Source organism: Hesperophylax consimilis, chromosome 21 (assembly GCF_061612785.1).
Source record: "Hesperophylax consimilis isolate HC1 chromosome 21, BYU_Hcon_1.0, whole genome shotgun sequence".
NCBI lineage: Eukaryota > Metazoa > Arthropoda > Insecta > Trichoptera > Limnephilidae > Hesperophylax > Hesperophylax consimilis.
This window is the reverse complement of record NC_142856.1, coordinates 25689305-25712794: the sequence shown is the minus strand read 5'-3', so window position 1 is coordinate 25712794 and position 23490 is coordinate 25689305. Positions and strand designations below refer to the sequence as shown.

At 33.8% G+C, this 23490-nt stretch overlaps 1 protein-coding gene across 2 annotated transcripts in view; it reads left to right on the top strand.

Annotated features, from left to right (window-relative positions):
- Mtmr6 (Myotubularin related protein 6) overlaps window positions 1-23490 on the top strand; it is a 162678-nt gene that overhangs the window by 100594 nt on the left and 38594 nt on the right. For both annotated transcript variants that reach the window (XM_089644798.1, XM_089644797.1), the window contains exons 2-3: window positions 17444-17560; window positions 21847-22009. In XM_089644798.1, the coding sequence (XP_089500924.1) occupies window positions 17444-17560; window positions 21847-22009 (280 nt within the window). The remainder of the gene's footprint in view (window positions 1-17443; window positions 17561-21846; window positions 22010-23490) is intronic.

Below are 23490 nucleotides of genomic sequence, written 5' to 3'. Positions count from 1 at the left end.
CAATGCCATGATAGGAATCTTCAAACAACATGATGCAACACCAGAAGACATAGCAGTTGCAGGAACACGCTTTCTTGTTGCTTTGTACGGGGGTGACTGGATAAGGAAACCTTGGAAGAAGTCCGCTACAAACGTTTCGCAAAGTCGACAGCAAAAAGCAAATTCAATCTTGCCTCTTTGCCACCAACGAACGACGCTGCACGGTACCATGCATTTAGAACGTACCATCAAGTCCAAAAATGGTATGGAATCCAAAAAAATCCAGAAAACTGGGGCTGGAAACGTGACATCAACGAGCTTGTTCCAGTAAGAATGACAAAGAAACCAGCACCCGAGACTTTATTAAAATTTATTTCATGCAATTGTAAAAAAGGATGCGGCGTTGCATGTAGCTGCAGGAAAGCTGGATTGAAGTATTCTATTGTATGTGGGTGCTGTAATGGTCAAACATGCCGAAATTCGCCAGAGGTTCACATCGATGTCGAGGACGAAGAAGAAGAGATTTTGTCAATGGAAGCCCAGAATCTCAGTATCACAGGCAATGAGTTAGATGATGACATTGATGATGAAGACTGTTATTAAGTAACATAATTTATAGTAACATAATTCATAGTAATGTAACATAATTTCGAAATCTACCATCGCTGGTATATCTGTGGAGTAGACCTACTGGGCATACCACAATAAAAAAATGCGCCATGTTCTCTACCTCATGGTGGTGTGGAAATGAGTTAGCAAAATTATTATAGTTATGTAATGAATAATCCGAAAAAATTACAAAGTTGGGGATTTCATCATTTTTTAGAAAAATATTCACATTTCCGCCACTGTAACTCGTTACCTATTAGACTTACAAAAAAAAACTTTCTACAAAAAATGTAGGTAATTTAGTTGTCTTTAAGTTTGCCTTAAACAATTTGGTTGTAAAAACGACCACTTCACAATTATTTTGAAAAAAACAAATTTTGGCACCTTCAATCCAAGATGGCGGGTCGAGCTCGACCCTCCCAAGGTCGAAAACTTTTTTTTTTCCTTAGAGTCCCAATCTTAACAACATATATCAAAATCGCTACTACCTAACCTTTTGAAAGGTAAAACTCCCCACTGACTGGACTAGTAGTGGCAGAACGATATTTAATAAAAATGTTTTTGTTAGTAATATAAATATGAAATTTTTATTGTTGAACATGTTAGTATTTAGTTTACCTTTATAATGCCAGATCGGTTATTGTACAGAACATAGCTTAGCATTTTAATGTAGGAATAAAAGAGAACGGTTTGTTGTGCAGCAAATTTGTAATCAACAAACATTTATTACGCCCGATTGGGTGTTTTGTGGAACATAGAAAAAATTATATAAAGACAAAATGTGCATTTAAGAAAAACGATATTTTGTAAATCAGTTACAAATATTCTTATGTATTTTTTTTAGATTGGTCACTGAGTGGTGGCGGTAAACATCGATTGAACTATAATTATTACCTAGTAATGGGAAGGAGATGTTTCCATGAAGATATGTCAATATGATTTTGTGTCATTTTTCGGGTGCCATCCCCACGCGTTTTGGGGTTATGTACAGAAGCTCTGCCATTACTTATGTGTGTTGTGAAAAATTGTTAGTTTTCTTGCGTTCTACTTTTTAATATATTTTTAATTAAATTTCCTTTTACTTCAACCTATTATTTTTTAATACTCTGAAATATTGTTGTTCTAATCAAAATAATATTGTAGGGTGTTATCTTATTTTTGCCACAAAAATATAGTTCGTACCTATATTTTATATAAACATTATAAATAAATACAATTCATTGTAATTATTTTTTTATTCTTATTCCATTTTTATCACAATATCAAACATATAGTTTATACCTATTACTGTAAAAAGCATAATGTAACAACTCATTTAATTTGTAAAAAAGGATATAATTATTTTTTTTTGTTTGTTAATTACATTTATTTTTTTATTTACCTATATTTATTTATTTATTACCACCTTTTTTTCGGGGCTTTTGCATGAGAATATTAAGAAATATATATTATTTAGTGTACATAACTGAATTGCTTCATTAACAATATTTTATATTTGTTTAAAAATAAATTGAAGATGTCCACTGACTTGGTATAATTGTTTCCCTCCATTAGTATTCCGGGCAAAGAGGAATACATATGGTAGTTAGTCCCAGAATTTCTGCACTGAAATAAATCCTGACTTCTAGTATTACGTTGTGGAATCCGGAAGCTTATCAATTCTAGCAATACCGGACTATCAACTAAATCATTTAGAATTTTATATAGTAATATCAAGTCAGTGAAAAAAATTATTGTTATTTCCTTTTGGTTAATTTTTATAAAAAAAACTTGTTTTGCAAATAAAATATATCTATAATATGTAACAAAATTTATAGACAGTAAAAAATAAATAAAATCAAAACATGTACGCTCCGTGGCGATGATGGAAATGGCGCTGTGAGGTTTTTAATACTTACCCGTCTATGAGGAAAGCGATAAGTGAAATTGGGAAGAGATGGAAGAGACCAGTGTTGTAAGAGGAAAAAAACGGAGGCCACAAGAAAGAGTCTTATAAACGACCCATTCTCACGTGACACATAATGTTAAACGTCAGAAATGATTTGAGATTTTCTCGGCTAAAAGTATTATAGTGTTTTATTTTGGGGTATTTGTGGGACACTGTAATGCTAAAGAAGGAGATTGCGCAACATGGCATAATACCCCAGAAATAAATCACTAAAATGTTAAACGTCTACAAATGTTGGTCACGAATTTTGCTTGTTTCAAACTGAAAATATGTAGAATCCTTTACTTAGAAAAAGCTGTCAAAAAATTTCACGACATCAGAACTCACCTTAGACAGTTTTTTTTGCTGATTCAGACAACAGATTTCTTCTGTATAGTGATGCTAGCTGAAGTCCCTAGCGTTGACTTTGCTTTGAGCAGAGTTTTTCTAAATCAGATGTAGACAGTGACCTTCATCTTGTTTTGAAGGTCAGGTTTGCAAAACTTTATCAATAGCTGTGGGATTCCACAACGTAATACTAGAAGTCAGGATTTATTTCAGTGCAGAAATTCTGGGACTAACTACCATATGTATCCCTTTTTGCCCAGAGTACTAATGGAGGGAAACAATTATACCAAGTCAGTGGACATCTTCAATTTATCTTTAAACAAATATAAAATGTTGTTAATGAAGCAATTCACTTATGTACAATAAATAATGTAAATTTCTTAAGGCGATGCACTACGTAGTAATGCAAAATCATGTGTTTTTGGTTTAAAAAGTTGGTCACCTGAAAATGTTTCAGATGCTTTAATTAAATACTGCGAGTAGAATACATCTTGGCCTTTGAAATAATCGAGTATTTTTTAGATAAGTCTATTTATAAGCCCAGAAAAAATAATGTATAAGGCCTATGAAAACTGCTTTAATGTAAAATCTCCTACTTACGAACCCATTTTCGGTTATGATTTTATTGTATAATGTAGAAAATTAAGTTCTTTATAAAATGATCGGAAAAAAATTAAATATTTATGCCTGAACATCCACAAAATAAAATAAAAGGCACTTTTTGGCCACGTTTTTTTCTTGCATAAATCAAAACAGGCGGATGGTGTTAAGCGGGAATTTAAACCTTATCGCCATCTACGTAAGGGCTGTTATTGATAGCGGCTCGATTTAAAATATTACACGACGTATTGCATCGCCTTAATATTCTTATGTAAACGCCCCGAAAAAGGCGTTTTTAAATAAATAAATATCGAAATAAAATTGTAGCCACAGTCACTCTTCTCCATGTAAATAGATCATAGACTAAATTAGACTAGACACGGCATATTCATTTAAAAATAACCCCAACACAATTTTGGTTTGGTTCACGTGCACATTTATGAAAAGGCCCACGCATTGTGTCGCAATGCGAAATGGGCACTGTGCATTGCGTTTTACCTTTTGTTGGTCAAGAGTAAACTATTTTGCTTCTCAGCTATGCTGGGCAAGTTCATTTTTTCTATCACTGAAATAACCCAGTTCCAAATATTTAAATTTGAATTATGTCCATATTACAACACCTCTGACAACAAATTCTCCGTGGTTTCGCTTACGAGTTTGAACGCTTGTATAAGGAGTTTAAACAGAGTTAGGTTGTTAAGTTCATCTCCATATTTGTGACGTACGCTACGTGGCGTTATTTTTAAAATGAATTTAACTAGACAGGGCTAATCTAGTATAATACATCAATGAAACAGATAGATAGATTATTATATCGGAATTCTACAAAATTCCTATTCATAATATTTTGTGAATTCAATTGCAGGTGTGCTTGAGCACACACAATTGAATATAATATCTTCTTACTGCTAATTAAAAACGGAATACTGAAAAGTATATATTAAATGTATAAAATATAATAGAAAAGGTACACTTTAGGTGTATCCACGCTACTGCCTTCCAACCCTTACATTCAATTACGGTAACTGCCTTCAGCCATTAAGGCTGAGCTTGGGGCCGCGGCAGACGAGGGTGGAGCTTCTCTATTACTTGGAAATGTCGATCTGGGTGAGGCGGAACTTAAATACATACAGGATGTTATCTTTATAATTAATAAATTAACATGGTCGCGATTAAAAAAAGCTGCGATCTCAAACCACTGAGTTACATATAGGTAAACATAATCCTGTTTATTGTATGTAATAGGCCTGTGCAATTAGCGCCAAAAAGGGGGCCGCGATCGTAATTATTCCGGTAGTCCCATTTTTTATATGTGATGATGTAAAATCTGAGTTTCCGACCTTGGCGCACCTGTGCTCGCGCCGCCTTTTTGAAATAACCGACCGAAATCGCGCCAAAATCTATTTATTCCCAAATATCTCATTTCCAATGCCAATTTCGGCTAAAGTAACTACACAAGTATAATAGAACATAAAATTACCTACAACTTATTTTAAAACAATTTTCTTCTATCTCTAATAGGTACCGAGGTAGAAAGTCGTAAAGGTGCGTATATTTTTGAAAAAACAAGTTTTTTGCGAGACTAGTTTTGGTTTTTCGTAAATACCTCGTTGCCAGTGGAATTTCATGAAAATTTTATAGATACCAATTATGTAGAGCACAAAATTTGCAAAAAGATGTGCAATTTTTATGTTTATACAGTTTTTTTTACCGATATATAGTATAAACAAATCTAGGTACGACGCACAGAAAATCTGTCACAGTTTATTATCACGTTATTAGATTTTTGTTTGCATTTTTAAATACATACATACATCATACATATACAAATTTACTAGAGAGCACATCGGTATGGTCAGTCAGTATGATCAGTCGTCGCTTACGCCTATTTACTATAATCTTTTTTTTTATATTATCGCGCTATCTCTATCATTCGTATTTATCTCCTTTTCAAACCATCTTCAGTTATTTTCTTCTCTTTCAACACTTATAATGGAGCCTATGTGGAGTAAACAGAAGTGGTCAACCATCCAAAGTGATTTGCAGTGAAAAGTGAGGTTAACTGGTGATAGCTGTTCTTTTTTTTGTACCGCCTTGTTCGTAAGTTCAGGTTGTTGCCTGTTGATGAGTAAAATATTGATTTAATTGATTCCGGGTAGGAACCCGCTTCAGCCATTACTTCATCCAGTCCGCTGCTAAATTAAATATTTCGTTGCATTGATCTCTAAGTAAATCCATGCATTTTCTCTTTGATAAATCTTTACATTTAGTTTTCTTGTTCTTCGTGTGGTGGAGGAGAGTTTGTGGAGACCATAGTGGGATGCTGAGGTTATTCAGCCAATCGACGGCATCGGTAGTCACTTGATTTAGCCATTGAGATATATTTTATAACGGTTGTGCCCCTGGGAAATGAAGAAGGGTCATCATTTTTTTTCTGATGTTCGTTTTTGACACTTTTCTATGTATATTTTGTGCAAATTCCTTCATAATGATAGTTACAAGATCTAACGACTATTTGATTTCATGTGTGTAAAAGCTATGGCCATTAGGAGTATTTCATAACATATTTTTACAACAACAAAAAACTAAGATAATTATAGCCCAAACGATAGTAGTCTGAGTAGTTGGTCACTACCCAGAAGTTGTGGGATCAATTTTCTGCTGGCTAAATTAATAAATATTATTATTTTCCTTTATATTGATGGTAGTGGAAGTTTTTTCGTAACCTGCGAATGTTCGAAAGAGATAACATAGAAACAATGAGATACTTCTTATACACAATGGTTCTGTTATTTATTTGTTCAATGTTGTGGGCATAAGCCTAGGGATTTTGTTATTTTTACAACAGCCGCAAATAGGCATTTGAACACCCCATTAGGAGTGTATCTCCCTTGTCTAGCTAGGCCAGGCCCAAATGACGTATCTACCGCCAACATCCCTTTCTTGTAACTCTAGTCGAAGCCGGCGAACGGGAGATATGAGCAGATAGCTGTTAGCTGTTAGCAGTTGGCACGACTAGAATATTAAACCTTTCTGTCCAAGAAATAAAAGGTAAAATGTTTTGGCCTTTTCCGTAATTGGGAGAAAAGCAACATTACGCGTTGTTGCTTTATTTTTACACCAAGAATTCGTATTATGATTCCTGAGGGGGAATTGTAAAAATTATTATTATTTAATTTGGTTACTTTATACAGCCCTCTTTTGCAAGAAATCAACTGCACAGGAAGGGCGTTTTAATTTTTTTGTAATCTGACGAAAAGTCTCATTATTATTTTTTAATGATAAACTAATGTTTATAAGACAAGGTTTTTATGCATAGCACAATGCATAAAAACCTGTAATATCAATACAAATTGAAAATAAATGCCGCCGACGGGAATTGAACCCGCACCTTCTGATGTCCGGTCAGACGCTCTGGACCACTGAGTCACGTCGGCTTATTTCCAACCCGCCAAATAATTCAATATGTACTAGTACTTCAATCAACAATTGCTTATTATATTTTTTCCTCCTTATTATATTCTTATTTTTATTTTAAACCGCACAAGAGTCCCATCTGCTCTCAACCGTCTGGAGCCAGTGAGACTATGGTATCCCCGGCTGGGGTATTTTGTGAGGCTGAAGGCACTGGGTAGGGGAAGGAGATGGGGGAGAGAAAGATGGAAAAATACCCGAATATTGAGATCTGGTCACCAAACACAGCCAAAGCCATTTCTGAATGGTGGTCTTACACCAGGGCGATACTGGGAGTATCTTCCACTCTAGAATGTGCCGCGAACATACCATCTATTAATTTTAATGAATAAATTGCGAAATAACTCAAATTAAATTTTCTTGTGCACGCCGCGATTTGAAATAAATTCACTCCTCACAATTGTGTTTTGTGATTTTTTAAAATTTTGAATACCACACAGAAGTCACTGCCCAGAGCCGATGGGACTATGTCACCCAATTGGGGTATGTTGGGAGGTAAAAGGGAGTGGGGAGGGGAAAAAGATTTTTGATCAAATTTTGATCAGCTGTCAATCATAACGGTTATGTTGAAGCTTATCAGCTGATCACATTTTGTTCAAAAGCTTTAACGAACCCAGAACCGTCGTTTGACGGGGACTGTTCAAATGTGAAAAAATGACACGGATGTTTCGGTGGTCACCAAATGTGACCAGAGTTTGAAACCACCCAACATCCGTAATCGTCGCCACGACTTGTTCAATATACCACAGTGCAGAACGGATGTTCTAGCACAGCGCACAGCCTAGCATGACAAGAGGAATAGTGCTATTGAATGGCATTTTTAAAACAGTAGACATAAATGTTAATAATGTTTCAATAAGAAATCTTGTATTGCAAATGTATGATTAATCTGTCGTATGATGTACAGGGTTTTCCAATAAGAGGTGTTATTTTGATATTCAATGGTAACAGATCAATGGTTTCTTTGCTTGTGTGGCACGTCTTGTTGAAAGTAAACGTTGTCCAGATCAATACCATCCAATTCCGGCCATAAAAAATCATTAATCATCTCTCGATAGCGCAATCCATTCACCGTAACTGTTGCTCCAGCCTCATTTTCGAAAAAGTAAGGTGCAATGACTCCGCCGGACCATAAACCCCATCAAACAGTCACACGTTGAGAATAGAAAGGCTTTTCAACAATAACTCTTGGGTTTTCCGAGCCCCAGATGCGACAATTTTTCTTGTTGGCGAAGCCACCGAGGTGGAAATGGGCCTCATCACTCAAGATGATTTGCATTTGATTCACTCAATAATTTCAATACGTTGTTGAAGCGTGTATCGTTCCATTTTTATTAATGGCGTAGTTTCTACTTGTCAAATGTCAAAAAATGACAGCTTCAAAAGTAACATCTACCGAAATAGCGGGCTATTCAAAATAACACCTCTTATTGGAAAACCCTGTATATCTTATTAATATAAAGGGTGTCCGGGGGTAAAGTGCGCTAACTTCGGTGGTTGAATCTACAAGTAAAAAACAACATTGAAGTTTCGAAAAAAGTTTTTTTTTTTTTTTTTAACTTTTACCATCGTGTAGAATCACCTCCTGGTTTTTTTATACAGGTCTCCCCCCCGGACACCCTACATAAAAATTCAGCCTGCATATGTTTGTGCTCGAAAAACTCGAAAAGTAGTCCACCGATATCGCTGAAAATTTCAAAGTTTGTTCTTATTAGTGCCAGGAGTGTTAAGAGAGTAATTTGATTGGCAGAAGAAGTCGGGAACGCCCGAGGACTACTTAACGCAATATCTCTGCACTGGAAAGAGATGCGGAGTCGATGTAATGTATTTTTTTTAACAGTAACATTGTGGTATACATATACAGTAGTGAATGGTGAAAGAAGTTGGAAACGCCCGAGAAAGAAATTAGCAATATTGAAGCATTGCTGGTTCCACTAGTAATATAGAAAAATACAATTCAAATTCTCGCAGGTAAATACTAATCTTCAAACTTTTTGAACGATAGACTCAAATAGGAAAACTCGTGGATAAGAATTTAGGCGTAAAGAGAATTTATTATCAAGAGGTGTTGTACAAGATATATATGATTCAGAAATGTTTAGGTTTAGGAAAGGTTAAAGGTAGGTTCACAATAGACCCCTAATTTAAGGGTAGGACGTACGAGCTGCTCTGTTCAAGTGAAAGATGGATTGATCTACATTGTACCTTGAATGTGGTTTAACAATGGAGGGGTTGATTGATGGATTCGTGCAATCATTTATTTAAAACACTGAACAGATAATAACAAGAAGTGTGATTAAATAAAAGCTAATTTGTGTGAGACCTGAATTATTTTTCTTCATCCGAAGTAAGGAAAAATTGAGCTTACTTCATGTATACGGACTCGCCCACATATACTTCTTCTATTGGTTTTTCTCAAAGGTCCCTAAACTTTTTTTTCCCGTAGACCACGTTCCGATTTTTTCTGTTCAGGGTTAAATCCCCTGCTTTTCTAATATTCATTTTTCAGACTGAAATTTCCCTAGATTTCGGAATGGGTTTGTATGTATGAGGTATTCTTGATTGCACTAAATTCCCCAATGTGGGTTAAAGAATTTCAGCGAAAAAACTAAATCCCCAATTGCCAATATTTCAAGTTCAATATTTGAGATTTTCCCAGAATTTGATCTCTTCGTCAACATTTAAGATATCATATCACTGTTGTACTTTGAAAACAATTCCATATGAAACCACAAAAAAGTGACATGACCAAAATTGTGTTAAATGGTATCCACTCTCGTGGACCACCATTTAGATCTCGTAATAATAATGTTTGGATGATTTGTATAGCGCCGTTTTTATGAAAAATTGCGCTCATTTTTTTGCAGGTCGATAACGACCTCGTTGGGAATTACTGGTTTATCTCCTCATTGCTCCAACCAATTATCTTCGTTTTTTTCCCTCCTTTGCGTCTTTGAAAAATTAAAAACCTTTGTTTAGTCGCATTCAAATCTGAAGCAAATTCTGCCACAATTTTTGCTGTCTCCTTTTTATGAGAATGTATTATTTATTTATTTTACGCCTATTAAGGCTTTTACATACATATATATTAAAAAAAATATTTACGAAATTGTATACGCAAATATTGCAGCAAACAACTATTTAAAACAATTGCACAAAAATAAATAGAAAGACAAAATATCACTGAACTTGATCTACACAGCATGCAGGCACAAAACATAAAAAATCCAAAATATTTTTCCTTTGTCGACAAAATTATTAAGTGTTAGTCAAATTAAATACCTTTATTAAAATATTCCACTACTTGATGAAAAAAACTTCAATAAGGTATGCTTATATATTGAAATTGATGTACTAAATATATCAACAACATCGGAGTATTTGTTTCCTAGCTGTTGAATCCGTCGCATAGGAGTGTGATATTGGGACATTGATGTAGAATTGCTACAATAATATGGTAGGTACTGTCTTGTAACCGACCTGCTTGGAGTATGAAAAGAGATTACATATAATAAATCAGGGGTATCAAACATTGAATTAATGATTTTATACAAACAGGTTAAATCGAAAATGATATTATATTTAAAGAGATAATAACGAGAGTACAATTAGTTCTTCGCTATCACCAAAAATGACAAAATTATGAGCTTTCAAAGTGAACATTTGTAAATTGTATGCAATTATGTCACGTGACGTCACGCGCAGTACAATTCATAATTCGAATAGCAGTACTGCCGTGCCTGTACCGTGATGTCACACGCTTTTCGGCCGGCCGATATCAACGTTTTCATGACTATATTATATTCGGTATTATCTTTAAATTCAAAAAGTTCAGTCTCAGCATGCTCAAATTAAAATGATACATCAGAGACAACCTCATTAACCCTACACGAAAATATATTTCAAATTGGAAGATACTTTTAGAGTTACCCTGGTGTGGGACCATTGTTCAGAATTTAAACGTTGCTTGAAATGGCCTTTTCCGTGTTTGGTGACCACAAATGAATAGCCAGGTTTTTCACTACCTTCCTCTTCTCTATCTTCTTCCTCTCCCCATTACCTTCAGTATCACAACATATCCCAGTTGTGTATCCCATAGTCTTGGCATACGGTCCAGACGGTTTTGAGAAATTGGGACTCTTGAAAGGTTTCCTCAAAAAAATATTTAAAAGTTAAGTTTGCTTAGAAGGTACACTTACCCCATTTTTCTATTAGGTACTAATCCTGAAATATACAAACTTTCGCAAAAAATCTTTGCTTTTTTTTACGTAAATACACAAATCAAGGGAAATTTTCAGATTTAAAGATGTTTGTGTAAAATCCCCAAAATGGTTTGAAAAATGAGAAGATTATTGGTTATTGGATATTTGTACAATCCTGGAATATCAATATTTTCGCTTGAACCCTTCTCATCGTAAATAACATATTTTTACAACTTCTACCTTTTTTATTCTGTACAGTAAATTTTTCTCCACCATTTTACACTTCGATTTCAATATCAAAAGAAAGAGGATAGTAATAATACTCTTAGAATTTTCCGCAAATAGTTTTGTATACATATCATTGAAGAAGAAGATAATACTAATAAATATAATCGAAAGATGAAACAGAACAAGACAAAAAAAAACTTTCACAACTAGGAATCGAACCTATAATCTCTTGTCTTACTCTGACAGGCGTCTTAACCAACATGACGACTGACTAATTTATTAAGGCGATGCACTACGCCGTGTAATATTTTAAATTGAGCCGCTATCAATAACAACCCTTACGTAGATGGCGATAAGGTTTAAATTCCCGCTAAACACCATCCGCCTGTTTTGATTTATGCAAGAAAAAAAAACATGGCCAAAAAGTGCCTTTTATTTTATTTTGTGGATGTTCAGGCATAAATATTTAATTTTTTTTCGATCATTTTATAAATAACATAATTTTCCAGATTATACAATAAAATCATAACCGAAAATGGGTATGAGTAGGAGATTTTGAACTTTAAAGCAGTTTTCATAGGCCTTTACATTATTTTTTTCTGGGCTTATAAAAAGACTTATCTAAAAAATACTCGATTATTTCAAAGGCCAAGATGTATTCTACTCGCAGTATTTAATTAAAGCATCTGAAACATTTCTAGGCGACCAAATTTTAAAACCAAAAACACGTGATTTTGCATTACTACGTAGTGCATCGCCTTAATGTGTTAAAACCAAAAAAAAAATTTAAAGAAATTAGTTTTTCCCATATTTTTGGCATTTATCTTTTTAAATGGAAACAATTTTTCTAATGAAATTGATTTGTAACCTAGATAGTGTCTCGGATAAACATTTAAAGATGTTTTTTTATTTATTTATATGGGATACCTTGTCTATTTAAAAGTCTAAATGAATTCTAGTTGTGACCGTTATATTTTAATTTTTGTGTGTCTTTTTCTGTTTCATGTTTCGTTTAGATTTGTTAGTATCATCTTCTTCTATCGTTTATGCAAAAGATAGAAGTAAAAAGTGATGAATAATAATATCTGGGAGGCGGGTATGTGTACCGCCGCCCCGGGAGCCATTCATTGGATTATTAACACCTCTGCCATATCTCACCTCAAGTGGTTCGTTACGTTTTGTGACTTAGCAGGGTTGCCCGGGTTCATAGGGTGAAATTTTCTGGGTCTTAAATATCTTAGATCTAGACCGAATCGGGAGACACTGGTTGAGGGAGACCCTTTGGCCTCTCCAGTTGGACTCTCACGATACACAGCTGTGGGAGGGATGAATTCAAACGCCCGTAACTCATTGCTCACCTTTATTTCCTTTAAAAAAACTCCACCCTGCATCCCCAAAGATGACATAGGCCCTGAGGGATACTATAACTCCTTTGTGTAGCTAACTTTACAAAAAAATTATATCTTACAGTAAAAATATTTTCCAGTTTTAATGTTTGTTTGAGCCAGAATCGCAGGACATGCGCAAATTATTCTACTTCAATGAACTTTTAATTTTGAAAATTGCAACTGATAAGAAATCATGTCAGACAACCGATATAAGTACAAAAAAAATCTATTAATTAATGAGTTAATTTTTTAAATGTGTATTTATTTTGTTTAAATGTTTGGCAGATGTTGTAATATTTCAAGATTGCTTACATATGAAAAGTAAATTTCTTCCTTGAAAGGCAATGAACCTGAGGCAAATGTATATTTTTTTTATACACGGAGAAAAATTAGCATTGCAAATTTATTAAAAATCTCTTCAAATTGTTGGTAATCCGATTAAAAACGGGATCACAGGCCGTTTCCTGATAAAATTTTAGTAAGTTCATAATATGTATTCATGCACGAAATGCGAAAATTTTAAGATTTTTTTGAAAACGTGTTCCGACATCGTGATAATACATCGTATTTTACTAAAAAGTTTTATCAGGAAACCTATTAATCCATTCGGTAAGGTCCTGCAATTCCGTTTTAACCGGATTACGAATAATTTGAGGAGATTCTTAATATAATATACTTTCGCTTCACAAATCTTACAGTTATAATATCCCGTGATTTTTAACGGATGTGCGCTAGTTATATTTGTAAAATGTTGAATGTTTCAGCGCACTGTCACAATTCCTGTTAAAAGTTTTCAGCGGTAATTCGTTCAGTTCAACCTCCCCGTTCCCCCCCTGTTATTAAAAGTTCCTCCATTTAGAGGCGGTAATATTTTCCGTTCCAATTTGTAATTTCCATGTTCCGAAGTTCCCCTTGCGAGCTTTCATACAAAAAGCAAACAATTCGCCACTCGAAGCTTGTTCGGAGAAACTCGAGTAGGTATTTTTGTTTTGCAACTCATCGGCTATTGTGTTACGATAATAATGTTATTTTGAGTGCTTTACCGTCGATTTGCGTTTGTATTATTTTAAGGCGAAGTTTAATGCTAAATCACTATTTTGATTGATCTTTATAACGAATTGGTGTACATTATGAATACCAAAAAATAAGCTATAGATAAATTGAAGGTTTTCCTATCGTTTCGCTTGAGTAGAAAACAAATAAAAAAATAAATTACTCCATAAAAAATATTAATGTAAACTACAAATAGAAATATTTTTTCAATAAAAATGTATGAACGCATAAAGGAAACAACTTTAAAAAATACAGAATAATAGCTAAGATTATCTGTAATAGTTTCACTTGATTAAACTTTTAACTTTCTTATAAAATTATTTACAAAATTAATAAAAAACAGTTTTGTGCTTGAAATCGAACGTTTCTAGACTGCGTTTCTCAAGCGATTTTGATGCCTATTACCTACAATATAAGGTATACAAAGACTACACATTTTTGTCTTGTAGCTTCCTCTTAAAATAATGTTATATGGGAGCATGTTTATACGTAATAAAAATAATTAATGTATTATGGGACTTTGTTATAAGTATGTAATCCATTTATAGTGTCGTGATCGTGTTGTAATGAAAATTTCGATATTTATCTGAAATACGTAATAAATTTCGTTATAATAATTATGTAAACACATCGAATCGATATGTAACGTCTTTGATCGATATGCAATAACAACAAAGCTTTTAGCATCTGGAATTTTAAGAATAATCGTCTGTTTTTAGGAACAACTTTTTCTTTTAACTTGTTTTGAAGATTATAATAAATCTAAACCAATCATGAAATAGAATAAGACACATAAAAAAATAACGGTCTCAATTTGGAATAGAACCCAGGATCTTGTCTTACAAGGACAAGCGTCTTAAACATTTCGAAAATATTTGCAAGATGATATTGTTAATTCTGAATTTGAAATACGATATCTACAAATATGACGTTTAATTGGTCCCAATGGTGGAGTGGTTTAAGACGCCTATCACGGTAAGACAATAGATCCTGAGTTCGATTTATAGTTTTGACCGTTATTTTTTTAATTTTCTGTGTCTTGTTCTGTTTCATGTTTCCTTTAGATTTATTAGTATTATCTTCTTCTTCGATGATTATTTTTAGATTCAATTTTTTTAAACTAAGTTTTTTTAGCAGTCATCGATAGAATCGAATGATTATGAATAAATTATTATTTTTTTAATCAATAATGTTAACTAAAATAATTCATACAATTAGTTTTCACTGCTTTTGATTTTTTTATGTTCCTCTTCTATAGAAACTGGCGCTTGTGTCTAGAAGAGTGGTGAACATCAAGATGAAGTATATTTAGAGTTTGTAATTATGAATATTAAAATTTATAATTAATTAAAAAGATGGTTTCATCATTTTGGTATTTTTACATTGAACTTCTCTTTAATTGCTGTTAGTAGGTGTTTATCGTTTTTTATTGTTCTGATATTTTCGGGTAGGCTGTTGAAGTATTTTATCCCTAGATATATGTAATGATTTTGAGCAAAAGTGGTGTTACATTTTTGTGTTGGAAATATATGTTTTTGACAAGTACGGCTTTCAGTTAAAAATCTGTAATTTTGTTTTTTTTAAATTATTATTTGAGTTATTATGTTTTTTTGGACAAGATCATTAAATTTTAATACTTTAAATTCTTCAAAAATTAGGTTGTTGGATAATCTCCTGGTTTTTTCAATATTATTTTTATAATTAGACGTTGTACAATTTCAACAGGGAGTAGATTTGTTTTGTATGCAGCTCCCCAGCTGATTACAGCGGATTGGAGATTTGATTGTATTAATTATTGTTTCGACTATTGTAATTACTTCGAAAAGGCTATGTCAATTAGGTATGTCCAATCGGAGTTTAAATTTCATATCCCTTTATCGCGTTTTATTCATTTAAAAATTTAGCAATTTGTTCAATATGAAGCATTTTCTCTGGGTTTGTCCGTATCTATCCTATTTACATAATTAGGTAGGTACTGTACTTGGGCTAGGTTCTTATTTAACTGTTTTTTTATAGCTTTTTTTAGCGTTTATCGAACTGTCACTTATATTTATGTCAATGTTTGATATCGACTTTTTCTTCACATCATCTTTCTTGCCATCCCATTGGCGAAAAATTATGGTAAAATACTAGTTCCTGTTATTTAAAACACAAAAATATTGGATTCTTGAATAAACGGGAAGAAAAGAAACAATATTGCTTATAAATTATTAAATTTATATAAATATACATTTAAATTATATATTTTTTAATATTTTCGAAGCACTGCCTAGAGATAAATGACAGCAAATATTTAACGAAACCAATTGAAAATGGTAAACTTGTCGAATTCCGCTGCATGCAAACAACACTTAGGACGGGTTGAACGTTGAAATTTGATGAATTGTTCAAATTCTCCGAAACAACCCGTCCTTAATTTCACCAATGGGGACAATTATTTAAGGCGAAGCTTAATGCTAAATCACTATTTTGATTAATCTTTATAATTAATTGGTGTACATTATGAATACCAAAATATATTTTTTTAGATAAATTTAAGTTTTTCCTATCGTTTCGCTTGAGTAGAATACAAATAAAAAAATTAATTACTCAATAAAAAATATAAATGTAAACTACTAAAGAAATATTTTTTCAATAGAAATGTATGAACGCGTAAAGAAAACAATTAAAAAAAATACAATATTGTAGCTTAGATTATCTGCGACAGTTTCACTTGATTAACATTTTTGCTTTCTTATAAAATTATTTACAAAATAAATAAAAACCAGTTTTGTGCTTGAAATCGAACGTTTCTAGACTCCGTTTGTCAAGCGATTTTAATGCCTATTACCTACGATATAAGGTATAACAAGAATATACACATTTTTGGCTTGTATCCTCTTAAGTAAACATTCTCAAAATAGATTTTTATGGTGTAAGTTTGGGTTATTATAATAATTTACGCGTATTTCCTAACCTTCAAACTTAACGTAGATTGAGAAAAAAAATAAACTTTAATGCATCTTTTACTCTCCCATGACATAAATAGTTATTTTTTGTATTAATTAAGTTGAAACCAAGTGCTATTTATATTTTTTGCGTATTAAGCGTGAAGCTGAATACGACAAGTTGATCAAAAACAATATTTCTACCTATTTTATGAATTAAATGAATATATTTTTCGATATTTTCGAAAGCAAATATTTAAAAAAATCAATTGAATCTTTATAAATTACTAGCTGTACCCCGCCGCGCGTTGCTGCGGCTCCGTCTGTCTGTGCAGATAGAGAAACAATAGCGCGTGTTGCTTTCACATCCAACAGAAAAGCATGTGTTTACCTGTCACAGGTGACATCTATATAACATAGGTATATAAAAACACGCGAATTCGATTGCAACGCTGTGTCAACATTTCAAAGCAATCGATGAAGAACTTTTGGAGATATAAGATTTTGAACAAACGAACATTTAAATTTTTATTTATATATAGAAAAAAGATTATACATTAGGTTAGGTACATAACAGAAAAGTTTGCATGAATGTGGATGGAGCAAGAAGGTTTGAAGCCAAATCTAAATCAAAAGGTATCCATAATAATATTATTAATTGTAGCTACATACAGTATGATCCTAATGTGACTTTCTCTTTATTTCCAGCTGGAAAATGTGCGGATGCTGGATAAATACAACACCAAGACTCCCTCCAAGGGCACCCTGTACCTCACCGCCACTCATCTCATCTTCGTGGACCACGACCTCAAGAAGGAAACATGGGTATAAAATTTTCGTAATTGGATAAAACAGAACAGTAACAAAACAGAACAGTGACAAAGCAGAAAAGCAACCAAACAGAACAGTAACAAAGCAGAAAAGTAACAAAGCAGAAAAGTAACAAAACAAAACAGTTAGTTACAAAGCAGAACAGTAATTAAATAGATCAGTAACAAAGTAATAATAATAATAATACTTGGATGACTTGTATAGCGCCGTTTTTGTGTAAAAACACCTCAAGGGCGCTGTACAAACTTATAATACATTTCTACAGTGATCTATGTTATTACTTAACTATTTATGGAGAAAATATACAGTACAATACTTACCTGGTAGGTCACTTGAGATTAACACTTAATTAACATTATCTAATTGTTTATTGGCGAAATTTAGATACAGGATTTAGGACATTGAAAAATTGAATATAACTGGACTTTCTCTTAGGAATGGTATATTTAATTTAAGGGTACGACAGCTTAAAAAGGTAAGTTTTTAGTTTAGACCTGAATTCTGTTGGACTTGTTATGGATCTTAGTTCCGGAGGGAGTTTATTCCAAGCCTTCGGCCCATATACTCCGAAAGCGCGATCACCAAACTTAGTATTTGGCTTGTGCTTAGGTTCTATCAGTCTGCCTACAGCTGATGATGTTGCTGATCTAAGAGTTGACTGCCTCAGATCAGTGTTTTCCGGGACGCATAGTTCAGAGATATAGGGTGGGGCCATTTCCAGCACAGTTTGTACTGGATTCTTTCAGGGCACTTGAGCCAGTGAAGGTTACGAAGGTGTTCTGAAATGTGCGAATATTTTGAAACCCCGTTTATGAGCCGTGCTGCTGCATTAAACACTGATTGAAGTTTGTCAATTTGATATTTTGGAAGGCTGGCATAAATGCCGTTGCAGTAATCGAGACGTGAGACAATAAGTAGAATAGTAACAAAGCAGAATATTAATAAAACAGAACAGTAACACAACAGGACATGATAAAATAATAGGTCAGGTTTGTTAGTTTTTTTCTTTTCTTTTCTTTTTTCCTTCACTTTTAATATGTTATGTTCTGTTTTGCAATGGGATCATCATTTTCCACCTATTTTTATATATTTTTTATTATATTATTTTTTTCAAATGTCTGAAACCAAAGGGACTATGGCTACCCTAATTGGTGTTGTGAGGCTGAAGGAAGTGGAGAGGGGAAGGAGATGGGTAAGATGAAGGTTCGAAAGTTGTTGGCCACCAAATACGGCTAATGCCATTTTGAACAATGTTTCTATTCTGAACGATGGTCTTTTGAGCGATACTTAAAACAGGTTGTTTTTGAAAAAGAATTTGAAAAATTCATCAAATTTTAAAGTTCATTTTTAAGTTCTGTGAAACTTCTATTCTATTATAGAACTTTCACAGAACTTGAAAATTAACATTGAAATTTGATGATTTATTCAAATTATGTGAAACATCTTGCCCTTAGAGTATCTGTAACTCTGGAATTTACTGCAAATAATTTGTTCACTCATTATTCGAACCCGTAACCTCTGGATTCGTAGCTGAGGATATTATAGTAGAGAGGTTGTACGTATATCATCGACAATTGTCCTCTTCCTTCTCACACGTCTTAATGAAAACGAAAAAGACATGAGTCACCAGAATAATGACGTCACGTACAACCTCTCGCTGGGACTACTGTAATCACTTAACCAAGCGTCAAATACTTGAAAAAACCAATTACCTATCCACACCTGAAAAAAAATTACCACGGATAACAGATACTTGAAGTAATCCTTGGTAATGAATTAATTCTGAGGAGGACTACTATCTACGTAACGTAACAATTTATAATTTTACCGCTGCTCCGGGAATCATTTATTAGATATAGGCCACCTCAAGTGGTTTGATACGATTGGTGATTTGGTGTATCGGGTGAGGTGTGTTCACAATGCGCCTGTCCACCAGCTGCGTGGTGTACCGGATCGGGAGAAGCTGTTTTGGGGAGACCCTTTGAACTCTCTAGCTGGTCTCTCTTGACCCATCGCTTTACGCCGCAGCTTGAGGGATAGATCACTCCTGGACACCCTGATCGCTAGATTACTACCCACCCCTCATTCCCATTCCCCTCATTCCTCTCCTTTCTTTCCTTTAACCTCTCAGACAAAGACTTTTATTTACTATGTGTTCCTTTGCGAACGGTCAAAATGTGATAATTTTTGTGTTATTTACGAGTTTTGCTAAAAGCTTCATAACTCACGTTTTGGGAAACGTAGCCTCATTCTAAAAAATGTTTTGGAAAGATTATGAAATTCACTATCGCATTGTGTTGTAATACGTAAATATTTGCGTTTCTAAATATACATTTTATGAAAACGTCAAAAATATCTAAAAATCGCTTACCATTATTTCAAAGCTGTGAAAAATGTACTTTTTTCTGAGTATCATAAAGAAATAACACTTTATATATCGAAGAAATATAATTTAAATCTATTAGTCACCTCTAAATACGAGGGTGGGTCAATAAGTCCTTAGAAAAGCCGACAGGTGGCGCGACTAGTACTGTAAGCGGTTTGTTTTCATGCAGCGGCACTACCGATTCAGTATGCTGCGAAGTTTCAAGCAGATTGGTCGGGTTGTGTGTTTCTCGTACATTTAAAAAATTTTTTTGCTTGTTTACAAAAATGGAGAAAATTGAGTTTAGAGCTGTTATTAAACATTTTAATATAAAAGGGTTAACAGCAAAGGAAATAAAAAATGAGTTGGATTTAGTTCACGGCACATCTGCTCCTTCACTTGCAACTATTTATAACTGGTTAAATGAATTTAAACGTGGTCGTACATCAACAAAGGATGAACCACGCTCAGGACGTCCTGTAGAGGTGACTACACCAGAAATGATCAATAAAATCCACGATATGGTGTTAAGTGACCGAAGATTAAAGTTGAGTGAGATAATTGAGGTTGCAGGGATCTCAAAAGGAAGCGTCATTTCTATTTTACATGACAAATTGGGCATGAAAAAAATTTCTGCAAGATGGGTGCCGCGTTTGCTCACAGTCGACAATAAACGCAATAGGGTGGTGGCCTCTAAAGCCCTGTTGTCGCTCATGCAACGCAATCCGGATGAATTTTTTCGTCGCTTTGTGACTGTAGATGAAACATGGATACACCACTATACTCCCGAGACGAAAGAACAGTCAAAGCAGTGGATTGCGAAAGGCGAACCATGTCCAAAGAAGGCGAAAACCGTAAAATCAGCTGGTAAGGTTATGGCTACTGTATTTTGGGATGCACGTGGAATTATTTTCGTTGACTATTTGAAAAAAGGAAAAACAATAACAGGGGATTATTATGCATCTTTATTGGACCAGCTAAAAAACAAAATTGAAGAAAAACGGCCTCATTTAAACAGGAAAAAAATCCTCTTTCATCAGGACAATGCCCGTGTTCACACATGTTTACGATCAATGGCTAAAATTGAAGAATTGAAGTTCGAATTGGTCGACCACCCACCGTATTCGCCAGATTTAGCCCCCAGTGACTTTTTCTTTTTCCCAAACTTAAAAAAATGGCTAAGTGGACAACGTTTTTTTTCAAATGAAGAAGTCATCGAGCGGACAAATGCTTATTTTGAGGACCTTCCGAAAACTTATTTTTCTGACGGTTTAAAAAAAATTGAGAAACGTCTAACCAAGTGTATTGAGCTCCAAGGAGATTATGTTGAGAAATAAAAAAAAAATACAAACTGTTTTAATGCTTTTTTCTAAGGACTTATTGACCCACCCTCGTATTAACCGTCCAAACTAAAATATTTTGAATAAATTATTTAGAAACGCAATAAATTATGAACGAACAAGATGACAGATCCAATCGGCTTAGATAATGCACCTCTACTTTCCATAGATATTCTTGAATACAGACGCGTAGCGTTATTCATTATCGATACTCTGTTTTTTAAATCATGGCAATCCGTATACTAGTGATGGAAATAAATCGATTTTTGTAAAATCTCGCGCGTTTACGTGAAAAGACGTTCTAATGTCTTGACCGCTATTATCATATTTACGTCTTTTGACGTTCTAATGTTCTGAGTGGTTAAAAGACCTTCCCCAACGATGGCATAAGGCCCAGAGGGAAATTATTTTCCTCAGGGCCTCCTGTGCGTGTTTAATGTAAAAAAAAACCTTTCAGTACTGACATGTTTTTCTTTTAAATCTTGTATTCCGTCGTATCAAGCCATGCTGAAAGAGATTACAATGTCATATAGTTAGATTACTAAGTAACAAAAAATTATGTTTGTCGCTTTCAGATTTTACTATCCCACATATCCAATACGGAGCGCTTGCCCCTCTCCACCACCGGTTCCCCCCTCTTGGTGCGCACCAAGACATTCCAGTCCGTGACCTTCGTCATTCCCAGGGACCGGGACTGTAACGATATGCACACCTCTCTGCTGCAGATGAGCCAACCAGGTATACTCTAATAACTAACTAACTTAGATTGATTCACAAACAGAAACATAAAACACAAATACAGGGGAGATACATGCACGAGGCTTGAGCACGATTCTTTAGTTCACTTTAACAAAAAGTAATTAATTTAGATCTATTCACAAGTACAAATATAAAACACGAACACAGGGGAGATACACAGATATATAAAACACAAACATAGGGGAGATACATGCACGAGGCTTCATTCTTCTTTAGTTCACTTTAACAAAAACTAACTAACTTAGATTGATTCACAAGTAGAAATATAAAACACGAACACAGGGGAGATACACAGATATATAAAACACAAACATAGGGGAGATACATGCACGAGGCTTCATTCTTCTTTAGTTCACTTTAACAAAAACTAACTAACTTAGATTGATTCACAAGTAGAAATATAAAACACGAACACAGGGGAGATACACAGATATATAAAACACAAACATAGGGGAGATACATGCACGAGGCTTCATTCTTCTTTAGTTCACTTTAACAAAAACTAACTAACTTAGATTGATTCACAAGTAGAAATATAAAACACGAACACAGGGGAGATACACAGATATATAAAACACAAACATAGGGGAGATACATGCACGAGGCTTCATTCTTCTTTAGTTCACTTTAACAAAAACTAATAAACATAGATGCATGGTAAATAATTACAAGCAATAATTAGTCACCTGAAATAATAAAATAATAAATTGAAAATATCTCCCGAGTAAAAATAAATGCCGTCAACGGGAATTGAACCCGTGCCTTCTGATGTCCGTTCAGGTGCTCTGAAACCACTGAGCTATGTCGGCTTATTTCCAACCTGCCAAATGATTCAATATGTACTAGTACCTCAATCAACAATTACTGCTTATTATATTTTTTCCACCTGTAAACAATCAACTTTATTTTTGTAGGAAAGGCTTTGTTAGTGCTAAATTTCTCACTAGACGGCTTCGAGACATATTATATCTTCATTTATTGGTGAAATATTTTTGACTTGTCAAATATTATTATTTTTTAATGATGAACTAATGTTTATAAGACAAGGTGTTATGCATAGCATAAAGGATAAAAAATACATAATTATAAGCAATAATTAGTTAAAAATTAGCATTAGTACATACATAACATATATATTACATGTTGAACCATTTGGCGGGTTTTCATAGCACCTGACCGGACATCAGAAGGTACAGGTTCAATTCCCGTTGGCGGCATTTATTTTTACTCGGGAGATATTTCAATTTGTATTGATATTCAGGCGACTAATTATTGCTTATAATTACTTGTTATCCTTTATGCTATGCATAAAACCTTGTCTTATAAACATAAGTTTATCATTTAAAAATAATAGATGAATTGTACTTTAGTTCAGAGAAAAACACATACACTTATGACTTATATTATTATTATCAGTATATCCGTCTATCCCGTTAAGGCATATTTTGCAATATATCCGG